This window comes from Furipterus horrens, unplaced genomic scaffold (genome assembly GCF_987537825.1).
Source record: "Furipterus horrens unplaced genomic scaffold, mFurHor1.1.pri manual_scaffold_2, whole genome shotgun sequence".
In the NCBI taxonomy this organism is placed as follows: domain Eukaryota; kingdom Metazoa; phylum Chordata; class Mammalia; order Chiroptera; family Furipteridae; genus Furipterus; species Furipterus horrens.
The window spans coordinates 167,361,396-167,384,082 of NW_028327172.1; the positions used below are offsets into that span (position 1 = coordinate 167,361,396).

At 33.9% G+C, this 22,687-nt stretch overlaps 1 protein-coding gene across 1 annotated transcript in view; it reads right to left on the reverse strand.

Moving 5' to 3' along the window:
- Nucleotides 1–10,703: 10,703 nt before the first annotated feature.
- MRPL1 (mitochondrial ribosomal protein L1) overlaps nucleotides 10,704–22,687 on the reverse strand; it is a 61,475-nt gene continuing 49,491 nt past the window's right edge. Inside the window, exons 8-9 of the mRNA XM_090268089.1 lie at nucleotides 12,117–12,198; nucleotides 10,704–10,893 (exon numbers count right to left, since the gene is read on the reverse strand). Coding sequence (XP_090124215.1) covers nucleotides 10,775–10,893; nucleotides 12,117–12,198 — 201 coding nt within the window. The 3' untranslated portion in view covers nucleotides 10,704–10,774. The remainder of the gene's footprint in view (nucleotides 10,894–12,116; nucleotides 12,199–22,687) is intronic.

Sequence of the window (22,687 nt, forward strand, 5' to 3'; positions counted from 1 at the left end):
AAGGATGGACATAATAGAATAGGTTGTTAATAAATCAAATAAGAAATAGAAAAAAATAGAGACAACTAATAAAACCCAAATTTAATTCTTTGAGATCAATGAAATTGACAAACTTTAGACTACTCAAGCAAAGAAAAGATTAAGATTACTAAAATTAGGAAAGAAAAAGAAGATATTACTACCGATCATATAGAAAAGTATAGTAAAAACAAATTAGTGGTTGCCAGAGGTGGATGTGGGGAGTGGATGAAATGGGTGAAGGAGGTCAAAAGGTAAAAACTTTCAGTTATAACATGAGTAAGTCCTGGGGATGTAATGTTCAGCACGGTAAAGGTAACAACACTGTATTGTGTATTTGAAGGTTGCTGAGAGAGATCTAAAAAGTTCTCATCATCAGGAAAAACTTGCAACGTGTATGATGTTGGATATTAATGAAACTTATTGTGGTAATCATTTCAAAATACATACATAAAAGGATATACATATAAATCAATGAAACAGAATTAATCCAGAAATAAACCTTCACATTTATAGTCACTTGATTTTCATCAAGGGTGCCAAGACAATTCAATGAGGGAAAGAATAGTCTTTTCAATGAGTGACGCTGGACCAACAAAATATTCATATAGAAAGAAATGAAGTTGAACCCCCTACTTCACATCACATAAATAATAAACTAAAAGTGGGTCAAAGATCTAAATGTAAGAGCTGAAACTATTAATGATCTTGGAAGAAAACATAGGCACTACTTTTCATAGCCTTGAAATAAGCAAAGTTTCTTAGATACAATAGTAAATATGCAAAAAAAAAATACAAATAAATCAGATATCATCAAAAGTAAAAACTTTTGTGCTTCAAAGGACACCATGAAGAAAGTGAAAAGCCAACCCACAGAATGGGAGGAAAAAATTTCAAACCATATATTGTTAAGAAACTCTTACCTACAGTATATGAAGACAAATAACCCAATTAAAAATGAGCAAAGAATTTGAATACACATGTCTTCAAAGAATACAATATCCAATAAGCACATCTTTAGCCATCAAGAAAATGCAAATCAAAACCACAATAAGATACCAATTTATACCTACTAGGATGGCTATAATTTGGAGAGAAAAAAACCATAATAACAAGTGTTGGCAAGGATGTGGAGAAATTGGAAACCTCACACACTAGTGAGAATAGAGTATGATGCAGCAACTTAGGAGAACAGCTTAATATGTCCTTCAAATATTAAATATAGAGTTACCATTTGGATCAGCAATTCCACTGCCAGATATATACCCAAGAGAAATGAAAACATAGATCCACACAAAAAAACTTATACATAAATGTTCATAGCACCATTGTTCATAACAGTCAACAAGGGAGCAATCCAAATGCCCATCAATTGATGAATAGATAAACAAAATGTGATGTAGCCATACAATGGAATATCACTCACCAATAAAAATAAAAGAAGTACTGCCACATGCTATTCCATGGATGAACCTTAAAAACAATATTGCGTGAAAGAATCTAGTCACAAAAAACTACATATTATATGATTCAATTTATATAAAATATAGGATAAGCCAATTTATAGAGATAGAAAGTGGTAAAGTAGTTGCCTAAGACTGCAGTAGGATATGCTGGGGAAAAAAAAACTGACTGAATAGATTTCTTTGTGGGGTTATAAATGTGTTCTCAAATTTATTATGGTAATGCTTGCACAAGTCTGAATATACTAAAAAAATTGAGTGTACGTTTTAAGTGGCTGAATTGTATGGTATGTGAATTAATCCTAATAAAGCTGCTATAAAATTTTCAATTAAAAATAAACTGCACAAAGAAAACTCAATGAACCTAAAGCTGCTTTAAAAAAGATCTATAATAAACTTTTAGCTTAGAAGAATCAAGAAAAAACACAGAGTAGATACAAATAACCAATGTAGAAATGACAGAGACATAACCATACACACCATGAATATTAAAAGAATAAAAACAATTTTTAAACATATTTATTGCAATAAATTTGACAACTTAGAAAATATAGACTCATTCCTTGATGGCCAAATTTTACAAAATAAAACTGGAACAAAAGAAAATATTTTTCTAAAAATATCCAAATAGTCCTTGTCATGTCAGTGTGACCATAGCCAGGATCCTTGCCTCCACGTGCAAGTATTTTCATTTTCCTAGGCCATCCTTACCTAAGAGAATTTCTTAGTATGTAAGTGTTACGCTATCACACAGCTCAGGTAGGCTGCATGCCACTTTTGTTAACTTTATGTATATATACGAACCCCTGCTATTCAGGCTGCACGATGGTTTTAGTTCCCATGGCTCCCGTCTTTGCCCACTGCCCCAAGACTAGCTTGAAGGCAGATCTTGTTGTTCCTGTCCTTACCTGTCCCCGTGAGACTGAAGGCGGATGATCCTTTGGCCCCTGTTGCGGCTCGCTGCCGCGAGAATTGAAAGGCAGATTTGGTTGCTGTTCTTGCCTGCTGCCGTGAGAAGAAACTTGGTATGAATTCCCTCTCCTACACTCCATTGTCATTTATCAGTCTCGCCAAATCCCAAGTAAGCCTGCCTAGAGTTGAACTCTTGCCCCACAGCCCTATGTCATTTTAAAATTTAATCTTTATTGTATTTTTTTATTACCATTTAGTCCCCTTAAACCCCTTCCCACCAGCAATCATTACACTGTTGTTCATTAGAGTAAACAAATTAGTGACTTAAAATCTTCTCACAAAAATACCCTAGTTCTAGATGGATTCACTGGTGAATTTCACATGATGTAATAGTTATCTTACAGAAAGTTTCAGAAAATAGAGTATTTCACAACTCATTTTGAGACCAGCTTTATCCCGATACCAAAAATAAAAGCTATTACAAAATTAACAATCAGTCTTTCTTGAACCTATTTAGAAAAATTCCTAGTAAAAAAATATCAAATCTAAATTGGCAATGTATAAAAATGAAAATGCATCATGACCAAGTGGAATTTATCTCAGGAACAGAAGATGAGTCTAACATTTGAAAAACAATCAATGTAACTCACCATGTTAACAAATGTCAAAAGAAAATCCACATGGTTCTCCAAATAGATGCAGAAAAAGCACTTGATAAAATTGAACACATATTAATGACAAAACAAAACAAAAACCTCTCAGCAAGTTAGAAATAGAAAGAGGCTTTCTCACCCTAGAAGATTCAATATTGTTAAGGTACCAATTCTCTCTAAATTAAAGTATAGCATAGGGAATACAGTCAATAATATTGTGGTAACTAAGTATAGTACCCCGGGGGTACTGGAAATACCAATAAATAACAGACTCATGCATATACAATTAATTAGTTGTAGACCAAGTTACCAAAGATAGGAGTATAGATGGCCTTTTGAATGAATGATGCTGAGACAATTCGATATCTTTACAGGAAAAATATACTTTGATCATTACACCATGCAAAAAGTTTTAATTAAAACAAGCCACAAACCGATAAGTAAATATTAAAACTTATATAAATCTTATAGAAGAAATATAACACAAGAAAATACAGAAGAAAATTTGCAATTTTGGGAAGGGAAAAGGTATCTTAGGAAACAGAAAGCACTAATTATACAAGAAATATCAGTACACTGTAATGGACTTTACAAAAATTATAAAAACCTGCTCTTTGAAAAACACAACTAAGAAAATGAAAAGCCAGTCCACAACTGAAAGAAAATATTGCCACACATATATTTGGCAAAGAGCTTGAGACCAGATTATATACTCTTTTGAATCAATAATAAAAAGACAGACAACCCAATATTTTTAAAGGGCAAAAGATTTGAATAGACACTTTGTTCTAATTATCAAAGGAGATATAAGAACGGCTAATTAGCACATGAAAAGAAGCTCAACATCATTAGTCACCAGAGAAATGCAAATTAAAAGCACAATGAGATACCACTACACACCAACTAGAATAGTTAAAATTAAACATTAAAAATCCAACTGTTCCTGGGGATATGAAGCAGTTTTAACCTTCAGATATTGCTGTGGGAGTATAAAATGGTACGACCACTTTGGAGACCTATTAGGATTTTTCTTATGAAAGTTGTCACTTACCATATGACCTAGCAGTTCCATTATTTATCCAAGGGAAATAAAAGCAAATGTCCACCAAAAATAAGCTTGTATATAAATATGTTTTATTTGTAATAGCCCCATAAACTGAAAACCATCAATAGGTGAATAGATATACATTTGGCATATCTGTACAATGAAGAGTATTTCAGCAATAAAAAATGACCTATTGATACAGCAGCAATATGGCTGAATTTCAAATACATTATTCTAAGCAAAAGAAGTCAGGCATAAAACACATGTATCACACTGTATGACCCATTTATATGATATTCTACAGCAAGCAAAACTACAGTGACAGAATGAAAATCTATTGTTGTTTGGGGCTGAAGGCAGAAATTAGTACCAAATGCATAAGTAATCTTTTTGGAATGATGGAAATGTTCTGTATTTTGATTTTCATCATGGTCACATGGGTGTAAACTTGTCAGATTCAGTGAACTATACAGTCAATTCTACTATAGTGCTTGTTTTGGAAAAGGCAGATTTGTTCTAGGACAATAGCAAAACATTTTAATATAACTTGACTTTTATGTGTGATTTCATCCACTAAAAACACTAGAACACAGAAAAGTGCACCCAGTAGAAGTGAGCAATGTATAAACATATACCCTACTAATCTTTGTGCTATTTTCATATATTTTACTTCAAACTGTTATAAATCCTGGTATAGTGTTACTACACTTGCTTTTAATAGAAATGATAAAACGTGAAAAACATCTTTTGTATTTTTCACATATTTCTATCATCATTCATTTGTACAGAGCCAATTTTGTATCTGGTATCATTTTTCTTTCTTTAGAAGAACTTCCTTCAACATTTCTTGTAATTCAGGTCTTCTGAGAATAGATTCTCTGTGCTTTTGTAACAATCTTTATGATGCTCTCATTATTAAAGGATCTTTTCACTCAGAATCCTAGGTTAACTTTTTTAAAAAAACTTATTAGCGTTATCATTCAGTTCCTTTTGGCTTCTATGATTTCTGACAAGAAATCAGTAATAATTCTTATCTTGGTACTCCTGATGTTTCCTTTTTCTCTGACTGCTTTTAAGAGTTTCATTTCATCACTAGTTGTCAACAATTTCAATTTGATATCCCAGTCAATAAGGGACTGGTAACATATATCTGCTAATATACCGTGGTATGTTCATATTATGGAGTACCATACAGCATTCTTTAAAATGTAGTAGTCATGGAATAATGCTCTAGATAATGTTGAGTAAACAAATGAAATGGCAAAACAATGTATATGGTATAACACTATCTATTTTTAAACATGAAAAACCTTGATATGCAGTCAGGCAATAAACTGTGTAGATATAGAAACATAATTTGTCTAAGTATAAAAAATCCACATAAAGCCACAAGGGAGGCTGGGTGGAGGAATCACAGTTTGCTCTGATTGATCTTTTACCATGGGAATGTGTTCATGTGTTTATGTTTAATAAAGTGGACATTTCTCCCCTCCAAAAAATAGGCAACGTTTTACATTCAAATAATATTTTCTATGTAAAAATACTTTGAATAACAAAGTAAATAGTTTGAGTTCAAAGAAATATAGTTATTGATTTCATAGACATCCTTGGAGACATTGAGTAACTATTCAAGGAATGAATGAGCTTTAGAGATTTGTCGACCTCCTATCATTGTTACTAATTCTTCCTAAATATTTATCAGAGGTAGTGACCTGGTGTAGTGGGCATTCATTGGTTTTGTAAGCCTAGCACCCAGTAGCCCCTTCTTTTAGTAAAGATACTTCAATATTCCCCTGGGGAATTTCTTCTCATCTACCACATGTACTTTCGATGAGATTATCAGTTCTGCCTTCTCCTTGACCAAGGAGTGGGCACACAACCTGAACTAGGCCGAGCAGGCTCTCTCCCCTTAGAATCTTGAGTGCCGTGACACCAGGTCAGAAAACAGAGCTGATTCACCTTGACAGTAGCTCTCTGGGGACACTGTCCACTGGTTCCTGCTGTTTAGATTTTTTGAGCTGAGCTGCTTCTTATTCTGTGAATCGCCCCATTTCCATACAATACATTCCTTCTCTGGTTTAATCAGTCAGTCATTTCTATTGACTGTAACTGAAGAACACTGATAGAACTGCAATGTAAATACACACAGTAAAAAAGTCACTACTACTTTGTAAGTCCATGGCATTTTGTTTAACTTTGAGCCAGAATTTGCTTCTCTATTGTCTACATTAGTCCCAGCGCTACTTCTGGAGCTTCATAGTATAAATGTACTCTAGCTTCCAAATGTCACATATTTAAAAACTACTATCATTTATCTCTAAATACTTTCCCAGTAGAACAACTCATTTTCTCACTTAAAACATGTAGAGCTACCACACACTCACTAGAATGCCTATAAGATAAAGGACAGACAATTCCAAGTGTTGAGCATGATGTGGAGAAAGTGGAACCCTTATGCGTTGCTAGAGAGATTAAATGATGCAGCCACTTTTGCAAGCAGTTTATGTAATTTATATAATTTAGTATTTTTTATTGCATTTTTTCATAAGCATTTAGTCCCCTTACACCCTCCTCTCCCACCCAAATCACCACACTGTTGTCCATTTCAATGAGTCCTTTTTCCTTTTTGTTCAATCCCTCCACCCCAACCCTGCCCACCTCCCATAGCTGTATTTTAAAATGAACTACAAAGAATCATCTACTGTAATGTCATTCTAGGCAATACCCATGAAATCATGGTCTTTACATGTTGTTTTCCTATATACATGACAGACATACTTAGTGACTTAAAATGTGACTCACTTACTATTAAAATTAATTTCTTGTGCCACTAATGGTATACATATTTTCCCTTGGGAAACACAGGGTTATTCTCTTTTTTAGTTTGTGTAATTAATTTTCAAAGCAATTACTAACTCAGAAAATAATAATAGAAAGTTTTATGTAGCACATACTAAAATACATAAAGTAGTAGACCATTCATTTAGCAAATACTTGGAAAGGATTTTAGTTGGCTTTTCTCAATTGAAAGTGACTAAAGAACTGGAGCTCTGGGGATCCTCCAGAGCCAAGATGTCTTCCTTCCTACTCTCCACCTAACCTGACCACAACCCTGTGTTTTGGGGGAAAAGAAGACCTCTATATAGGAAGAAGAAATTTTTTTTTAAGTCATTTAAGCAATTATGGGTGTTTTATTTTTTTTTTATCCTTACCTGAAGACATTTTTTCATTGCTTTTAGAGAGGAAAAGTAAGGGAGGGGAGAGGGGAGGGGGAAAGGGAGGGGAATAGAGAGAGGGAGAGGGAGAGAAACATCAGTTGGTTGCTTTCATGTACATGCCTCAACCAGGGATAGAACTCTCAACCTGGGTATGTGCTCTGACCAGGAATCGAACCCATGACCCTTTGGTCTACAGGATGATGTTCCAACCAAGTCACACCAGTCAGGGCAGGTTAGTTTCTTTTAAATTCTTCACTTCTTCCTTTCTCTACTTGCCAAATTAGTTTAATGTGCTTCTATTTAAAAAAAAAAAAAATACAGTATAACTTTCATTCTTTTGGATACCTTCAGATGAAGATTTATTATTTTAATCCATTGTAATCATAATTAAATTTCTAATTTTAATTATTTCCAATTTTATATTTTGATTCAACATTTTTAAGTGAAAATACAAATTTATTTATTTTTAATATGGCATTTCATACAAGCTTTTGTGGAAAATTGTATTACTCTAAATTCTCAAAACACTGTAAGTATTTTTTCCATTATTATATAAAAAGTAATTTAAAAAAACCTAAAAGCCCTCAATGGCCAGAGCAGAATACAATAACAAAGGTTCCGAAAAATTGATATAAAATCTTCTTGTAATTATAGCTTGATTATTCTTAAAATTCTTTAGGTTAAGTGATTCAATATGTGGGATTTCTTTTTAATTACTCTATCAGGGATGAGGACAAGCTGGGGCTGGTGGGTAGACGAAAGGGATAGATGTAACTAGAAAAACAGCATAATGTTGATAATTGTTAAAACTGGGTGGTGACTATATAGGTGTTTTTAATTTTTTAAAATTTTCTATGTATGTGAAAGATTCTATAAGGGTTAAAACAGAGACAGATAAAACAATCCTTAATATGCATTACTGCAGTGACACCTAAAGCAAGCTCTGTAACTGCCCGAAACAGAACAAAATAAACAAGCAAAATAGATTCATTCCAAAAAAAGCAGCAGGGGTCTATATTTGTTATTTTACTTTATAGTCAAATAAAAAAGCGATAATTTACCAACAAGTTGACTATTTAAAAGTTGATTGTAAGGTTATTACTGCCACCTACTGGACACTGTGATTAACTACTTTCTATATTAAAAAAAACCAAAAAACAAAAACGAAAGTCACTATTGAATCGGTTCTCCTATTCAACCCAAGCCTTTGGTCTTTAACTCATTAGAAATACAAATTTTCTAGTTTCACCCGAGATTACTGAATGGAACCAAGCAATTTGTGCTTGCAGATCTCCCAAGTGATTTGGATGCAAGCTAAAGTTTGAGAATCACTAGTATACTGTAAGTTTTTACTCTTCTTAAATATGAAATTTAATTTACTGATCTCTAAGAAAACATAATAGAATAGTAATACAAAAGAGAAAGAGTATCTAGTGCAATTTACTGTTTTTCCAGAAGGATATCATTACAAACACTCAACATTAGTTCTAGTTAGCCAGTAGGAAAAACGCTCTAATGGAAGGGTAGGGAATTATTTATTCATAGGCCAGTTAATAAGACCCTGGAATGTTCTCGCCCAGAGCAAGTTTTCCAACCACATTTCCTTGTTCTGGTTTTCTTGGATTAAAATGTACCTTTCTAAGACATAAGACCTTTAACCATATCATACCTCTTAACCCAGGAATGTCACCTCTAGAAATGGAGCAAAATAAATTATGCCCAAAGATGTTCTCTAAAGCATTAACAGAAGGGGAGGGGGACCCAAGCGAGTTAAATGCACCCCAAATTAGGAAAGGATTCCATAAATTAAAGAATCAACAGGATGGACTACTGTCCAACCATTAAAATGATGCTTTTCATATGAAATTTTAAGTGGTATGGGGAAATGCTTAGTTTATAACAACATGTGTGTGTGTGTTCTCTGTTTCTGTCCATTAAAAAGACAATGGAAAGCATCAAAATATTAATGCTGGTTATCTATGAGTAGTAGGATTCTGAGTGATTTTTAAAATATTTGAGTGTTTCTAAAACTGTCAATAACAAGAGTATACTTACTCTATTAATCAGAAGAAAATCTACAATACAATAAAGCTTCTACTCTATAAATTAGAATCTTCAAGTATTTAGTAAGCTTTCAAAAGACGGGAATTGTGGGAAACAAGTAGATTTTTGCTCTCGACCCCACACTACCCTTTCCTCACCCTCCCTCCAACCCTTTGCTTCCTACTTTCTTCCCATTGGTTATGTCATAACTCCATAGTCAGAGATACCAAGTGCTCAGTCAGACAGTTTAATTTATCTTCGAATACACAAACAGGAAAATAGCCTAATAGTTAAGAGAACAGGCTTCCAAGTCAGACAGATCTAGCTTTGAATCTTAGCTTGCCATTCACAGGTTTAAACTTCCTCCTCACTGAAATGCTGTGAGGATGAAATGAGAAGGGGCATGTGAAGCATAAGAAAGGAGGTAACTGCACTTACTGCTTCATTGTGAACGTAGTTGTTTTTCATAAACAGCCTTTAAGCTTCAATTTCTCTGTGGGGAACAGTGGTTGCTCATGGTCATTTGCACTTCTCATACTACTAAAATTCCAAAAACAATTTGGAAGACTTGCACGGAGCTCTCAAAATATTCTTTATAAACTGGATAGTATTAAGACCCACTAACAAATTTATCAGCACTATTATTTCATAAAATGCATTTGAACATCCCTAAGAGTGAAAGAGAGTCTCAGAGTAAGGGAAATCATTCCTAAGAGAGGACAGTTGGCAACTGCATGTCAAAATTATCTACCTTTTTTTTTTTTCGGTTTGTCACATACCAGTAAACACTTAAGGACCAATACCAGTTTGCAAACTGGCACTTGATCAAAGATATTTAACTTCTTGGCCTGATTCTTCATCCATAACAGAAGTTGTTCTATCCACCTCATGGGATGTTCATTCAACAAACACTAACCAAACTGATTACTTCCTATTAAGCAGAAGAATTAAGGATCCAACAAGGTTAATTATATGAAAACACTGTACACAGTGCTTTGTATAATGCAAAACACCATTAAAATATATTGATTCCTAAGATTTAAAAAAAGGCTTCCCACCCTCATAAATATATATAGCTCATGACTTTGCCATTCTCTCTCAGGGGAATTGTGAATGTTACTTTCCCCTCAGACAGTATAGTTCTCAAGGGAAAGTTATTAAGCTAGAAATTGCTGCTATAATTATCAGCATGTAAAATCTGAATTCTAAGGAAGAAGATTTAATAGGATCTAAAAGGTAGGTTCAGACACAGAGAAATTTTATGTTCTTATTTTTGAAAGTGTTGTAAGATTTTCCAGTGTTAAAGTCCACTTTCAAGTATGATGATCAAGAAATAACAAGACACCAAATATAGAAATGATAATAGCTTTATAATTTTGTTGCTTCTTAATCCACTTTAAAAATCTTCACAATCCAACAGTTTCAGGTAGTGTCTGTGTTACTTTCTTTGCTTTCTACTTCTTTAGGCAACAAAGGATCAATCTTTAATAATAAACCTTCACTGGTTGAACTTCGAAGGAAAGCTCGTACAACAAAGGGTCCTAGAAACAAAGAAGAATTAACTTTCATTTTATTCCATAGATAACTACAAGCAATTACAAACATGCAAAAAGAAAACTTACAGAACTCATGTCCTATGTTATTAAGTATTGACATTACTAAACTAATATTTTGAAGCATTAGAAAGGAAAGACTGTTTCATTTCTAGAGAAGACAAACCAGCTACACTCTAGAACGTTAGATTTATCCTTTAAACTAAACATACTCACAAATAATTCATTTCTCTCTGCCAGTATATGATCACTTCAATTTATTTTATTGCAAAGTCAACAGCGAAGGAATAGGTGGCAATATTTACATTTGATGGAAATATTCTAATATTTATTTAAAACAGTCAACACAGATGCTATCTGTGTTACCAAATATTTAATAAAATTCCTTAAAAAATTAAAAAGCTTTTCCTATTAGCAATGTTAAGGGATTTTATTTTAACTGGCAAAAACCAGGTAACTATATTGTTTGTAGAGATTTACCATCCATCATTCTACCCTGGCTACAGTTTGAGAGGAGCCAAAGTTTTCAATAGAATATAAAAATCCACACACACACATATACCGTTACTAAGTACTGCGGCCAAATCTAGGACAACAGGGTTAACAAATGAGGTATTTATCACCCAGTGCATTTAACCCTCAAAGAGGTTGAAAATAGTGTAAGACTGTGTTTTAATTAGACGTTTGGTTATAAAACTCAAAGTGACAGGTGCCTATAATGATAAAATTCTGGGTGGATAGTCAGTCTTCAGTGTAACAGACACTTGTGCTTGGCCTCAAACGACTGTGAGTGAAATCTGCCTTGGAAAGGACCATGAGTGGCCTGGAATGCAATGGTGAGGGCACTGGGCGTGTGCCTAGTGACATAGTGGAAAGTGGGGCCGCGCAGCGCCATTTCATAAATGATTTTAGTTTCTATTTAATCAGTTACAGTTTTCATGCAAACTTTATTACATTTAATGGTAGAAACCATGTGGGAATTTATAAAGGTTTCAGGATGTAGAGTATTCCCATTAATGTTAAAGAGGTCTCTTCTCTAAACAACTACACTTGTTAATAAAGCAATTAGAAATCCTTTGGATAATTAAATTTTATTTAATTCCTGAAGATATCATTACTACTGTAGTTGCACATCAACTTGTTCCCTTAATATTTTACATTTTTAAAGTATCACAGGGCTACAGGGAAGTCTACTCCATCTAACCACTTACCCAAATCCAGTGGTCTGTGCCTGCAAACTTCATTGATAACAGCTTGCAGATTGGCAGCTATCTCGTCACTTGACATATTCAGCTAAACAAACAAACAAAAAAAGGATATATAACACTAATGATGTGAACGTGAGAAAATGCAAATTTTTATAAATGTATAGTATTTATTCTAGATAGTGTTTTTCAAGTACTAATCTAATACAAGTTATCCATTAAGAGACCCTACTGTAAAAGAAGTCCTCTATAATTCTTCATTTAGAATGCTACATTTACATATTCTTACATGTCAAGACTTAATTATCTTACAGAACATATTACAGCAAAGTGTTTTGAAGTTGCTCCACCCGAGCTTCCTTGGTTTCCAAGTAATTCCCCCAAAACATTTCCTGGAACAGAATACATCACACCCCTTTATCCCTAACCCTCAAGGAATTAGTGTTATTTTCTCTTGAAGTTATTTGTTGATTTATTTTTAAGGAAAACTAAGAACATGCTTAGCAATTAATGCTTTCATAAGTTCAAAATGAAACTACTTGACTACACATATTCAGACAACACATATTTCATGCAGAGACATTTTCAGGATGCTATGCTGACACTCTTAACAACGCAGAAATAATTATCCTGCTATTTAGGGAAAAATACAGTAAGTAAATATATACAGAAAATAAGACTTATTCATAAACCTCCTAAACCCTGGGAAACTCACACCTTTGGAAAGTTCCTGTGTTCATCATTCAAATTCAATGCATGTTATTCTTAAATATCCCAGTTAAAACCAGTTACATTACATTTAAACATTTATAAGATTTTGCACTTTACCAAATGGATTAATTTAAAATATTCATATACAGTAGTCCCTCTCTATATCGCGGTTCACTTATCGCTGCCTCACTGTATCGCAGGATTTTTAAAAAATATTATATTTATTTATTGTAGATTTTTCACTATATGTGGGATTTTGCGATACTGTATACGTATGTTGTTAAAGTTACTGTATAAGTATGTTGTTAAGAGTGTAGAACATGTTTAAGAACATAAGTAGTGTTTATAAAAGTGTGGAAAAGGTTAATAAGGGAGTGGGAAAGGTTAGTAAGGGACTGGGAACGGTTTAGAAGTGTGTGGGAAGGGTTTATAAAGCCTTAAAGTATATATATTTTCACAGATTTTCACCTATCGTAGGGGGGTCTAGAACATAATACCCGTGATAAGTGAGGGAATATTGTAAAACTTTGAAAAGTGTAACCAGCAAAAAGTCACACAGTAAGAGTTCAAGTTCAAATAAGATTTCTATTGTCCAATGACTCTGAGAAATGTGCCACATAACCATAAGGAGAATTTCTCCTGAAAAAATTATTATCATCCTCATCAGACATTTCCCCAGCACTCTCTCAGGCATGAGGCAGTATCAATCCCTAAATGAGAAGCTGTGGACATTACTGGAGGGATTTTCACTCTCTGCCAATCCATAAGTGGAATTCTGAGAAGAAAAATATCAAGCAATGCTTAGTTCACCTTACTAAGTCAACAGACCTTACAAACTTTCATTTGTATTTGAAGCAAGCAGTAGACTGACTGGCAGACATATGCTAAGTAAAAAAAAAAAAAAAAAATGCCAAGGGTACAACACATGTTCCTGTCTCCTTTTATTTCCCTCTTAATTCTTCACTTTACCTCAAATTGTCCTTCTTTCCATATCAACTGAATTAGCCACCTCAAATCTAATAAGATCCTTTACCCTTTGTTAAAGATCTAAACCTGCCTTAAATTTGGGATGGCAATAGATACAAAAAAAAATCAAGATGTCCAACATAAATTTTTAAATAGTTTTATACTATATATACTAAACTTATTAGATTTTTGTAACTACTGTAAAATTTCTGCTGACCTATATTGTCATTCCTCAGTGAGCTAATAACGACATGGCTTTAGAAATGAAAAAAATTACTTCCCCTGCAACTTTCATTAGCAGGATAAGTTCAATGATTTCATTAAGTTTTAAAATAGTTTACACTTTTATCCAAGTTCACTTCTATCTTTACTGAGTTTACTATGTCTCTATTGAATTTATAAATATATTTGTTGCCATAATACTTCATTTTGCTTTTTTTAAATGTTATGCAAAATTATGAAGAAAGTCATATGTATTTTTATGGATATAACTGATTATTTAATTGACTACTAATGACAGGATAGCTATGTACAAAAACAAAATATTTGTGTGAATAAGAAATTTATTTGGGTGGATAACAACCTAGAGATAACTCATGAAAGCAACATTTACAATTTTCTCTACCTATATCTTTGTTACTATATATTTCCAATAGTGCTTTCCTATGCAAAAATATTTTGTGGTCTTATGAAGGAAGTCAAGGATGGCCGTTTTGAGGAGACAATAATTCTTCGATTCTCAAAAGCAGAGCATGAGACTTGGTCCAGTAGGTTAAAATGAAACAAAAGGAATGGGTTGACCTTGAAGGGCAATTGAACTATGTCAAGCACCATATGTGTGTGTGCACATAATGTATTTACTTGAATATATAATAATCACAATACTGTCTATCTTTAGCTAAAATGATTATCCACTGCAGGGCAAAATAGTTATTCCCCATTCTGCATCATAGACGTTTCAAGAAAAGACTGTGTCACTAAATCTTACCTTCTGCTTAACATAGCTTATTATGTAAGAAGTATTCCCTAAGTAGACTAGATGGAAGGCTTATCAAAGATTTTAAGTGTTGGTTCAGTGGATATAGGTGAACTCAACCTCTTTGCTTTAACTCTCAGGTTTTCCTCTTTCCGTGAAGTTTTTAACCTTTGTCTTCAATCACTTTCTATCATAAGAAAAAACAGTGGTTCTTAACCATTTTTCATCCCTTTGAGATGCAGATGTATGCAGGGCAAATTGCAGTCATGAGCATGTCTAAGGCAGTGATTCTTAAATATTTTTATTGACTTTAGAGAGTGAAACATCAATGTGAGAGAAACAAAAACTGGTTGCCTCCCATATATGCCCCAACCAGGGACTGAACGTGCAACCTTTCAGTGTACGGGATGATGCTCCAACCAAGCCACACCAGACAGGGCAAGGCAGTGATCCTTAAGTGTTTTCAAGGTTATCAAACCTCATGCACACAGGCACACAAAAAAATTTAGCATATATCTTCATGAATTAGAAGAAGCGGGGAGAAGAAAGGGTCCTAAGAAGAGTGTGTCAGTTAAACGAGATCCCTGGTCCACGCTTTGAGAATTGCCAGTATAGAATTAAGTCTGTTCAAATATTCTGGATGACTAAGGACTACAGTGTGAAAAAAAGATTCAACTTATTTTTTTTTACATTTTACAAAGCGTAGAACAACAACAACAACAAAAAAAAAAACAATTGCAAAGTATGTATACATGATTGTTAAACAATCATATGACCCTCCTGAAGTGGCCAGCTTCAGTCACTATAAATGTACTGATAGTTTCTAGACCAGCAGTTCCCAACCCGTGGGTCGTGACCCTTTTGGGGGTCGAATGACCCTTTCACAAGGGTTGCCTAAGATCATCAGAAAACACATATATAATTACATATTGTTTTGTGATTAATCACTATGCTTTAATTATGTTCAATTTGTAACAATGAAAATACATCCTGCATATCAGATATTTACATTACAACTCATAACAGTAGCAAAATTACAGTTATGAAGTAGCAACGAAAATAATTTTATGGTTGGGGGTCACCACAACATAAGGAACTGTATTAAAGGGCCGCGGCATTAGGAAGGTTGAGAACCACTGCTCTAGTTGATTTATCATCTCTAAATGGAAACTGCACAGAGGACTGCTACTTTGAATAAGCACACGTTAGAGCATCTGACCTCCAATATTCCTTCCAAGTGCAATGTTCTAAGATTACATAAAGGTGGCTTGGCATATGGTTGCTGCAGATGGGCCAATACTCTTAACCCCCATGACTCCTAACAGTCTAAATCAAGAAAAGGAAGATAATCTGTGTGTTTCCTATACAACATTAAGGAAAATAATAACTGATTGATTAAGCAGCTGTTTACTGGTCTTAGTCTTAGTCAAGCTCTGTTCTAAGCATTAAAGAGATATTATCACTTATGTCTCCCAAGACATAAGTAATTTTATAAAGTCCCTTTCCAAAGTCCCCTTGTTCTCCTTGATCTCCTTAGTACTTCCTGGTTCCCAGGGGCTCTCCCTTTTGGCACTCTGCCCAGAAAGCTGGACTTTATTTACCCCATTTTACCACGTACTTTCTGCAACTGTTCTGCAGTGGGGGCCAACTGGCAGGCAGACAGAGAAAAAAAGAAAGGCACTGTACCCCATCCTCTTGTGACCACAGACCCTCTAGTCATAGAGGAAGGCTCCTCTACCTCAAAATTCTAGTTACCTGTGCCCTCCCCCACATCCACTGCTACTACTAGGGGCCATGATCTGTACTTCTCATGTCTGAAGTAGAGGGCTTCTGGTACTCTTTCTGCCTGCACGGATGTCTGCTTCCTGGTTTCAGGCTACATTGAGACCAGGCCCTGTGACAACACAAGGGGAAAAATGGCAAACTCACTGCCAGTGGTAGTACTTCAAATTCTGGCCTTCCCTAGTTCGCCTGCCATTATTTAATTTTTCAGAATTGTCAAATAGCTTGCTCCATGCATTCTGTCCAGGTTTTATAACAGCTGCATTCATGGGAGAGACAGGTTGTCACGCGCTTACACCTTCTCACTTGAAAATGAAACTTGCCAAGCTTATGTGGTATTATTATGTATTTATATTTTAGGATTGGCCAACTTTTTCTGTAAAGGATCAGACAGTAAATATTTTAGGCTTTGGAGCCACATATAATTTCTGCTGCATATTCTTTTTCCCCTTTTATACGATTATTTAAGAGACCATTCTAAGTTCACATATGATTCAAAAAAAGCCATGGTTTGCCAACTCCTGTATTAATATACATTACTTATCTACAAATATATAAAATGCATAGACAAGATGTGGTATGAATTCTGTTTTACATCACTTTAACAAATTAATTATCTACCAAAATCTAAAGGCTCAAGCAGCTTTCATCATTGCTTATAATAAAGCTATTCAAAAATGCTTACTTTTGTTTTTATATTTAATATATCAAATTCAAAATAGGGTCTAATAGGTATCTTATTATTTATTTTAAATACTATATTAGTGAATGTTGTTATTTGTTTAAAAGTAATACTAATGAAAGTCACAAGGAATTATCTTTTAGATCCATTCAATTTCTTCTCCCAGCATTTGGATACACAGATAACTATAAAAGTTGTCATACTTATCACTGGTTTTTGAAATAAAACCAACAAAAGAAAGCTGTGTGTGTGGTATACTGGCAACTACTTATTAACAAGTGGACTGGCAAACACAGGAAAGCATGTCAGTTTATTTTCCTTTTACACATTGTCACATATGTATTTTTCATCTGTGTTATTCTACTGATCAATGGTCACAGCATTGTTGAGTTAATGCAATAAATTAAAGAGAAAAGTTAGCTGTTCTCTCATATAGTATGGTTTTTCTTATGCTATTATGTATTTATTTTTAGAGGAAGGGGAAGGGGGGGAGCAAGACAGGGAGAGAAACATTGATGTGAGAGAAAAACATCAATTGGTTACCTCCTGTACATGCCCCAACTGGTGACCGAAGCCTTAACCCAGGCATGTGTCCTGAGCAGGAATCACACTGGCGACCTCTCGCTTTGTGGAATGACACCCAACCAACTGAGCCACACTGGTTAGGGCTCTTATGCTATTATGTATATCTAACAGAAGGGGAAAGCCACACTTTCAATTCCCCCAAATACTGGAAAATTATGATCATATTTTCTAACAGTATAGGAAAGGAAACTGGAAATGATAAAAAAAAAAATCTATTTTTGTTTCTAATATTCCCACTGGTAAGAATGTTGATTAAAATCTATCCAAAGAATGTAACCAAAATACTACAAGGATTATTTATCCCAGTTAAATATATACCTTTCATAATAAAGCATCAAGCAAAATGTTGGCACATATTGAGTTCTGGATAAATATTAGTTTCCCCTTTCTTAGCCCCATATTAAAGGAAATCTAAGATCTACTGCTAATACACTTCCTTTAATTTTAATGAGAACTAGCAGGTACAGAATTTGACTTTTACATTTTACCTTCCTCTCTTTATTATTCCCTTATCTATGACACAGCATACTACAGTATACTGAAAATAATGCAACAAAAGAAGAGTTAATCATCAACTGGAAGGAATGGAGAAAAAGGAGGAGGAAAAATGGCAGTGACTCCTGAGCCAATGGGCTGCCGCTTTATAGCCAACTATTATTCCTAATTGATTCAAACAATATTCATTGCTTGCCATTTCTTCAACTTAAAGACTTACTTGCTTCAAAATAAGCCTTCGATTTCCATGTACTATGCTATCCAATCTTGTTATCTAACTGAACTCCACACACTTGCGTTTCCTGTCTAACATGTTCGTTAAAACTAAAGACTGATTTCAACACAAGACTTATGATGTCTATTCCCTTGCCCTGAACTTATTTATTTTTGTTACAATATACTTCATCTTTCATCAGCTGCCAGGTTGACAATATTCTTGCCACAAAATAATTTAGTACTGCAAAAGCAAAGCATAGTGACACATAGCTAAGAATGGACCGTGTCTACTTTAAAAAGAAGGGTGGGGGTAGCACATCAAAGACACTGTCTTTATATTAAGTATATCAAAGATCCAAGTACATTTGAAACAAAGAAACACTAATTAAATCAGGTCTTGGTATAATCTGGTATGAATATAAATATGAGCTGTCCTACCCTGTTTTTTTCTTTTTAGAAAATGAGCTTAGGTTTAATTTGTCAATACCATTATTATTTATAAACCTTCAAAATCTGGATATAAATCTGGCTACAGTTGTTTTTCCTTTAATGCTATGAAAACTCTTCATGTCAAAGCTAGCTATTACCTAATGTACTTTTAGAAGATGGGGGTATAGCAGGGGGAGAGCAATGAGGGAAAAATGGAACAATGGTAATAGAACAACAATAAAAATTTTTTTAATAAAATAAAAACATTAGGAAAGAAAAGATGTTCTTCAAAATTTTAATAGTATTTAGTAAAGTTTTTAGAAGTCTTCCCCATTCCAAATTATTCAAGATTTTTTGTTCTAATTATGTATTAATAAAAGTATAGAAATAGTTAAGTTTCTAAACTAAAACAGAACAAGTGGCATACAGACAGGATGGGGCAAAAGTAGGTTTACAGTTTTTAGTACATGAAACAGAGTTTATTCTTATATTATTATTTATAAGTGTGTATTATTTTCCACTCGAACAACTGTAAACCTACTTTTGCCCCACCCTGTATTTTAAAAGTACATAATTTCGCCCCAAATGGTGTAGCTCCGTTGGCTGGGCATCGTCTTACAGGGCATATGCCTGTGTTGCAGGCTGGGACACTAGTTGGGGCACATATAAGAACTAACCGATTGATGTTTCTCTCTCACATCAATGTTTCTCTCCCTCTCTTGTTCCCTCCCTGCTCCTCTCTCTAAACATAAATAAATAAAATCTTTTAAAAAATTATTGGGAAATATTCAAACATCTTTAAAGAACTTTCATGTTAAAAACATTTTTAGTATAAACAACTTATTTATTAACTCAGGTAGCATCTACCAAGCAAAATTTTTTTATTAGACATCATACATAATCAAAATTAAGTTCCGTGTCACTGAAAAACTCTTCTGTAGTATTCACTTCTCACTAATTCATACTAATTTTTGCATAAATCTAATTACATTTTTCATGTCTTTCCAAAATGTAGATGGACAGAGGGATGAGGGAAGGAGGAAAAAAAAGGGGGTGGGGGAATCAGGAGAGAGAGAGAGGGATAAAAAGAAAAAAGAGAAAACTTCAAAGAGCCATTTAAAAAATAAAAGGAAAAAAGAAAGAGGGAACCTAAAAACAAATATCAAAAACAAACTAAATATCCATACTCATGGATAGGAAGAATTAACATCACTAAAATGTCCAAACTACCAAAAACAATCTATAGATTCAATGAAATTCCTATCAAAATACCAATGGTGTATTTCACAAGAACTGGAACAAATGATCCAAAAATGTATAAAAAACCACAAAAGACCCCAACAATCCTGAGAAAAAAAGAACAAGGTTGGAGGTATCATGGTACCTGATATTAAGCTATACTACCAGATCATAGAAATCAAAACAGTATGATACTGGCATAAAAACAGACATATAGATCAATGGAACAAAATACAGAGCCCAGAAACAAACTTATGCCTATATATGAACAATTAATATTTTACAAAGGAGGTAAGAACATATAATAGGGTAAGAACAGTCTAGTCAATAAATAGTGTTGGGAAAATAGAATATATGCAAAAAAAATTGAAACTAGACCACCTTCTTACACCACACATAAGAATAATCTCAAAACAAATTAAAGACTTAAATATAAGACTTGAAACCATGAAATTGCTAAAAGAAAAGATAGGCAGTAAAATTTCAGACATTTCCCTTAGCAATACTGTTCTTTTGATGTATCTCCCTGGGCAAAGGAAACAAACAAACAAAAAAATGGGATGACATCAAATTAAATTTCTTTTTTTTTGCACAGTAAAGAAAATCATCAAAAAAATTAAAAGACAACCAACTGAATGGGAGAAGATATTCATCAATGATACATCTGATAAGGTGTTAATATCAAAAATTTATAAAGAACTCATACAACTCAACACCAAAAAATAATCCAATTAAAAAATGGGCAGAGGACATGAATAAACACTTATCCAAAGATGACATAGACAGCCAAGAGACATATGAAAAAGGCTCAATGTTACTAATCATCAGAGAAATATGAATTAAATCATTATAAGATATCACCTCACACCTGTCAGAACGACTATAATTAATAAATCAACAAACAAGCGCTGGTGAGGATGTGGGGAAAATGGACCCTTCATGTACTGTTGGTGAGAATACAGACTGGTACAGTATGGAGAGTCCTCAGAAAACTAAAAAATGGAACTGCCTTATGACCCAGCAATTCCAGTCCTGGGTATGTATATGAAGAAACCCCAAATACTAATTTGAAAGAATACATGCACACCTATGCTCATTACAGTGTTACGTATTTACAATAGTTGAGATGGGGAAGCAACCCAAGTGCCCATCAATAGATATAAATGGATTTAAAAAGTGGTGGTACAGACGCACAATGGAATATCACCTGGCCATAAAAAAGAATAAAATCTTACCAATTGTGATAGCATGGATAGACCTAATGGGTATTATGCTCAGTGAAATAAGTCAGTCAGAGAAAGACAAATACCATATGATTTCACTTATATGTGGAATCTAAAGAACAAAATTGAAACAGATTCATAGACAGAAGAGATAGACTGATGGTTGTCAGAAGAGAGGGCGAATGGGGAACTGGGTGAAAAGGTGAAGGGATTAACAAGTACAAATTGGTAGTTAGAGAATAGTCACAGGGAGCTGAAGTATAGCACAGGGAATATAGTCAATAATATTGAATAATTGTGTACGGTGGTAGGTGGGAACTGGAAATATCATGGGGAACACTTTGTAAAGTATATAACTAACTGTCTAATTATTATGCTGTGCACCTGAAACCAATACAAAAATACTGAAAGTAAACTGTAATTGAAAAATTAAAATATAAAAATTTAAAAATTATTATAAATTATAACAATTATTTTTAAATCATACCAAATAGTTCTCATCAAAGTACCAGGAATGAACAACTATCTCTTCATCCAGAGATTTAAAGAAAGAGCAAAACCACCATGAATGTTGAAATGGTAAAGAGAACATTGTTAAGTTTCTCAAAAACCTTATTATTATTATTGTTCTTGAACTAAGCTTCATCTAATCTCCTCCTGACTAGAGGGTGAGGCCTGGCTGCCAGAGCACTGGGAGCCAAGTCAGGGAAGAGGGGGTTATGAGGTTGGGGGAAGAAAGGTTTTCTTAGCATTCAAAATACGTTATTCACTTATCTCCCTGTTTTGAATTTTCTTCACTCTTGATCTCCCTCACTTTAGAGACCCTCTATTTTAATCTTTCCAGTCATCCACTGGCATGGGAAAGGGTAGTTCTCCATTGCCATGAGTATGTAAGAATCTTTGTTTTTGACTAATCCTCCCTATTTGAGAGGGCTCTTGCCCCATCCTCATACATACCAATAATCCAGAGCTGCCTAAGTGCCAGATCCTGAGACCTTTTAAAGATCCTGAAATTTAGATTGTATTCATTTTTTAGCTTTCTCCATTGATGATTTATAATTTGGCAATTTCTAATCAGTTACCACTGTGGTGATCAATCCCCTGTCTTTACCTGAAGCCTCAGAAAACATACAATTTTCAAGTGATCATGGAATACTTGGAAAATAAATATTAATGTAACACTAAAGGCCACAATGAAGGTTCAAGAAATTTTTAAAACTCCTCAACCATAAGGCAGTCAAAGCAGAATATAACAGCATTTTAAACAAGGCAA